The sequence below is a fragment of the Frankliniella occidentalis genome, unplaced genomic scaffold (assembly GCF_000697945.3).
Source record: "Frankliniella occidentalis isolate FOCC.00 unplaced genomic scaffold, Focc_3.1 Scaffold41, whole genome shotgun sequence".
NCBI classification, from domain to species: Eukaryota; Metazoa; Arthropoda; class Insecta; order Thysanoptera; family Thripidae; genus Frankliniella; species Frankliniella occidentalis.
The window spans coordinates 734922-740544 of NW_026267171.1; the positions used below are offsets into that span (position 1 = coordinate 734922).

The following is a 5623-nucleotide window of genomic DNA, read 5'->3' on the forward strand; positions in this document are numbered from 1 at the left end:
GGGGGATTTTTCGTGTTTTTTTCTTTACCCCTTTTTCAAGAAATGTTTCCCACTTTTCTGGAAAATCCCTCGTACGACACGGAGTGGGGCGCGGTGCGGCGACCCGAGAGCGCCTGCGAGGTAGGCACGCCGGGGCCGCGAGCGCGCGCCAGCGCCCGCATTGCCTACCCGCACGGCGCTAGTCGGGCCGCCGCGCTCGGGCCGCACCAGCCACATACTCGGCCGACAACTCACCGCATATGTACAAAGTTGAGCGCCACAACAACTTACTTCATGTTCGAAGACCGACAGAACTTGTCGGCCGACCATCGTGAGGTGAATAAGTTTGGGATTTTCGAGGCAACTTACGCTCTCGGCCAAGGGGGGAGAGACTCACTATTCCCTAAGGAACACTTCTCTGCCAACGAGGCAAGGGCTGAAAGCCACCACGAGACGCTTGGACCAGCAGGCGATATGTTTCCGCCCTAGCAAGTCGGTCATCGGGCATCACGATTCGAATACGGACAGGAAATATCCGCCGTGGAGTGGAAGAAAGGGGTAAGTGCACTTAGCATCATGACCATGAACTTTTAATGGACTTTCACTGCCGTCTGGTACATCGGAAGTTCCCAAACTGACGTTGGGAAGTAAGTTTTCAGTGCAAGTTAATTTTTCAGGATGGCTTCATAAACTTCCTACACAACAAACGGCAATCACAGGCGATTAAAAGCTCATGGTGCCAAGCCGACTTAACGTTATCCCCTTCTTCCGCTTCAAGGTAGAAATACCCAGAGAGGTCTCCCGACCTCTGCGTGGACTTTTTTGTGCTCTGCGTTGTTTCCCCTTACGATACAAGCTTTCCCGGGTTTGGACCTGACCAATAGTCTCCGGGCTGTAGAAATTGTGCGCTCTTCCCTCCCGACCATTTAACAATATTAAAATGGCAAAATAAAAAAAAATCATTGAAAAATTCGCACGTGTACTTACGCATGGTGACGCAGCTGAGCCAGGCGCGGCGGGGCTGGGCTGTGCTGGCCGAGGGCGGGTCACTGTTGAACACACGCCGTCGCGACACGACCGAATCTCGCCGTGCGCCTCTGGAGTGAGCTTTTATACGCGCGTGGCGGGGCCTGGCGGGGTGCGGCGGGGCGCGGCGAGCGCCAGCGCTCCACCCCCGCCTGGTGGTGGTCCTCGCAAGCTGCCACCCCTACCCTGCCCGGGCGCAAGCGGCGCAAGCGGGGCGCGCTGACGGGGGAAGTCCTCCTTATCGCACTTACAGCTCGTAAAAAACGCAGCAGCAAGTAGTTCGTCCGTCCGTCTCTCGGAATGGGGGCACTTTCTGGGAAGGAAAGCACCCCGCTGTGCGTCACGCAGGGCCGAGACTGCGGGCAGTGCGAGGGGGACGGGGTGGGGCTTGGGCATTGGGCAGCGGGACGGAACGGAATGGAAATCACTTGGTTTCACATGTACCTACTTTATTTGTTTATGGCATGATACGTTTGGTAACAGGTCAATGATCAAAAAAACTCAACTAGCTTTCACAGAGAAACACTTGACTCAAACGATTCCAATCCTTTTAATCCTTAAAACAAGTGTTGCCTTTGAAACATCGAAACAGAGTTTGCCTGTGGTGTGAAACAAAAATATAATATATAATTGATGATTTAGCCACAAACAAGTTATTAAAAAAACGACAGGAAGCTACTCTGAAAAAATCTACAGCAATGTAATGTTTTAAAATTACATAGTATATATGAGAATACTGGAAGAATTTATTACCCCATGTTATTACTGCACTTTATGATTCATATCATATCCACATACACCTGGTTGAATATAATTTGTACTTTCGTTACAGGAACAGGGCAGGGAAGTTCAAATTATCCATTATTTCTCCATTGTCGTCCTCTTAGGATTTATTTGATTATGTTTTGCTTTGATTTTTCAAATATAACGAAATTTTATCTTGGTAGTAGCCATGGATTCAAAGTTAAATTTATGTATTATGTTACATTTTACAGATCCATTTTCTTCTAATGTGCACCAAATCAACTTTTCTCACCTTAAATTCTGAATGTCATTTGTGTCAATACACAGACACTCCATAAAAAATTCAAACATTTACTCCCACAGTTTGATCCAATGTTGATGTTTATACTAAATAATTAAAATATGAACACGAAAATGTACAAGTCTGATATGAGCTAAAAAAACTGATAGTTGAAAACAAGTCCTCATCAATGCACAATTGTTACCTCAAAATATCAATAATAAATTCCTTTTAAAAAGTAACAACACTCAAATGTTCTACAATTAAATTACGCGGCGACGACGGTAAAACAAATGTTTCAGACATAAATTGTAATTTAGGATGACAATAAGGATACCAAAAAATACATCATGACTTAAGTACAAACCTCAGCTCATGCTAACTAATTTCCTTGGTCCCGAACTAAAACCGTTGGTCCAACAGCAAACTAAACTGTCAAAAGAAGCAAATAATAACAAATAGTCACAAGAACGGATGGAAACTGGCTGAAGACGGATCGGAAACCGTTAAAAAGGAATTAACTCATAGTAATGCAAACCGTCAAAATGTTTAAATATGGATACAGTATTTATGAGTAAGAGACAAACCACACTCATCTACGAAATATTTTACAAAACTATAGTCTTAAAATGTACATATTTGAACAGTAGCTCATTGCCTTAATCTCTTATAAGAGATTTGGGGCAAAAAGAGGGATATGGAGATTTAGATTCGGTCAAATAAGTTTCAAAATATCTAAAAAATATCATGCATCAAATTTGTTTTGCTGAAAAGATTAAAAATATCTTTGCTACATTTAAAGTAATCAAATTTATAAGAAAATGTTTGAAATGTAAAAGTGCGAGCAGGTCTCATTTAATACTTCGCTTGTCAGAACAGAATGCTGGTCAAAAGCCCTTTTACACACCTTACACAGTAATGTATTTTTTTTACTATCACTGTAGTTTTATCAATATAGATTAACTGTCTTTCGGATATCAATACTCACTCAATTGAAAGCCCAAGTTTTTTCAATAAAATGCTAAAAAAATCGTTCTCTTGATGATGCATCAGAAAATATAACAATTAGCACTCTTAAATTCCCTATTTTAAATTCTTCTTTCAAATACCACATTGGGAGCAGAAGTGCATTCTGGAATTTATCACATTACTTTCATAATCAATCGTTTATGACACATAAAATATAACTCAATCTATAATTTCAAGATTTGTTCAGATCTGGAGAGTTAAAAATATTTGGAAAAGATTCTGAGCCAGCTGGTTCAAGCAAAATCCTAGTAAATGTCAATAAACATATCAGGAATGCAAGAGACGAAATGTCAAATACTAAGAAGAAAGTTTATAATGTATAAAAAACAACCTTCTCTATTACTTTTTACATAGTCTACGCTTATACTAGTGCAGAGAATATTGCCATTTCCCTATATCCTTAATGTAAACCTTGTTACATAAGTGTGAGATCGTATACGTACTTCGCGCGGCACATCAAAACAGAGAGTAATCAGTTCTCTCCTAGCATTCATGGGCAAGAAATTGATAAGATTCATACTCAACGCAGAACTCCAATATGAAAGGAGCTCGTCGCTGAAAAAATTGACTGGTTAAATTAGGGGCTTAAATTAGCACACATACCTGCCGAACATCTTTGGGAATACCTCATCACGTTGAGAAAAGCAACAACTCACTTTCTCCACATCTCGCCAGCGAGATCCATAATAAAACAACAGTCTCACTATGGGGGGACTGGGAATTCCCTCCTCCTAAACAATAAGACGAGATTCAAGCCGTGCTAGTGCAGCACATTCAGTTTCAGGTCACAACTGTGAAACATCGTTAAAATATACATAAGCGCCCAGCGCGTTATTTCTGTGACGTGTGTCTTACGAGTAACAGGAAAGCCGTTCCCGGTAAATGGGCAGCCAGGCCGCCGGGCTACACGTGGGTGTCGCGCTGCAGGTGCATCGTGTCCATCTGGCGCATGATGTAGGCCGCCGTGGTGACCCGCTCGTGGCCCATCTGATCGCGCAGGGACTGGTTCTCGCGGAGCAGCTCCTCGATGCGCTGGCTCAGCATCTGATTCTCGCGCTGCAGCCAGTGGCGTTGCTGCGGGGACCAACGAGGAACACGTTCAGAGCGGGCCGGGTGGCCGGGGCGGCCCCGGGGCGGGGCGGCCGCAGTAAGCTTACATGTCGTTTACCTCCTCGGACGCCTGCAGCTTGTGCTGGAGGGTCTCTACCGTGCTCAGCCCGGCGGGCTCTAGGGGGGCGGGCAGTGCGCCGAGGCTGGCCGCCATCCCCAGGGTCCCCCCGAGGACGGGGCCGCCCGACTGGTGCAGCAGGAGGGACGTCGGTGGGGAGTGGATGGTGGCTGAGTGCAGCAGTGACGTGGAGGGGGGGTGCACCAGGTGCGACACGGCCACCTCCCTCTCCCGGTGGTGGGCGAGGCCCTGGGCGGGGCCGCCGGACCCGTACCCGTGCGAGTGGAGCCGCGAGCAGCACAGCGGCACCGACGTCTCCGGGCAGCTGTTCTGCGCGCGGAGGCTCCGGCCCAGGGCGTGTGCGGCGTGCGAGTTGGGCACGAGCAGCGAGTCGCTGCGAACACACAAACACAGTGCATTGGGAGCCCCGTGGGTGCATCAGGGGAGCCCTCCCCCGCCCCGCCGACCCGTGCAGTCCGAGGCGCAGGTTTACGTACCTGATCTTTCTCCGCGGGCCCGGGCCCCACATGGCCATGGGCTGGGGGCTGGAGGGCAGCGAGCCGCCGAGCGTCCCCAGCTGCCCCCCGAGCAGCGGCTGGCCGGGGCAGTCCAGCGCCTCGATCTGCTCCTCGCGGTCCCCGGCCAGCGAGCCCGGCCCGAGCCCCGGCAGCGAGCTCAGCCCGGAGCTCTGCGACCCCTGCGAGCTCTGCGAGCCCACCGAGGCCACCGAGTACTTGGGGCTGGGCGGCGACGACTCGGACTCGGACACGGACGACTTCTTCTTGCGGCGGAAGCGGCGGCGCGACGTGATGGCGTGGCTCGACGAGTGGTGCGAGGACGCGCCGTCGTGGCCGTGCAGGCCGCCGTGCTGGCCGTGCTGCTTGGGCCGGCACTCCATCACCACCAGGTCCTTGCAGTGCTTGTGCGCGTTGATGCCGCAGTCGCGGCACTTGAAGCCCTGGCGGATCAGCCCCCACAGCTAGGCAGAGCAGAGCAGAGAGCGGGCGTCAAACGTGTGGGACAGGGAGCGAGGGGGAGGGAAATAGTAGCCGCCTACTGGCGGTTCCTGGGTTTACTATGAGTGGATTTATTTAAGAAAGACAGCTCGTGCCTACGACCTCGTCCGATTTGGCTGATATTTGGTGGACATGTTCCTCAATTGAATTGAATAAAAGGCCAGGAAGAGTTTGGCTGAGAAAAATTTACTTCCGGAACTGTGGGCAAATTAGTGGTTATGCAGGCATTTTGGGTATTTTGCACTATGACTAGAGTTTTGGTCCTAGACTGTCATCTCAGGTGTCTCCGGATGCAGAATGGACCAAGGAACAAGAATATGCCATCGGAATGTCTCTACGACCCATAGTTTTTGAGATATTGTCAAAAATAGCGAAATTTCA

The 5623-nt window shown here is 48.9% G+C and overlaps 3 protein-coding genes across 3 annotated transcripts in view; all 3 read right to left on the reverse strand.

The window, feature by feature from the left end:
• Positions 1 to 1125, reverse strand: part of LOC113203261 (uncharacterized) — a 47334-nt gene extending 46209 nt beyond the window's left edge. Inside the window, exon 1 of the mRNA XM_052266603.1 lies at positions 967 to 1125. Coding sequence (XP_052122563.1) covers positions 967 to 970 — 4 coding nt within the window. The 5' untranslated portion in view covers positions 971 to 1125. The remainder of the gene's footprint in view (positions 1 to 966) is intronic.
• A 312-nt stretch (positions 1126 to 1437) lies between these two features.
• LOC127748701 (uncharacterized) lies at positions 1438 to 5205 on the reverse strand (the record flags this gene model as incomplete). The annotated part of the gene is given in 3 exon segments (XM_052266693.1): positions 1438 to 4132; positions 4227 to 4620; positions 4724 to 5205. Coding segments are annotated over 3 exon segments (966 nt in total). The 3' UTR covers positions 1438 to 3961.
• A 223-nt stretch (positions 5206 to 5428) lies between these two features.
• The window catches only part of LOC127749238 (ras guanyl-releasing protein 3-like), a 29820-nt gene continuing 29625 nt past the window's right edge, over positions 5429 to 5623 (reverse strand). Inside the window, exon 6 of the mRNA XM_052266592.1 lies at positions 5429 to 5440. Within this exon, the coding sequence (XP_052122552.1) occupies positions 5429 to 5440 (12 nt within the window). The remainder of the gene's footprint in view (positions 5441 to 5623) is intronic.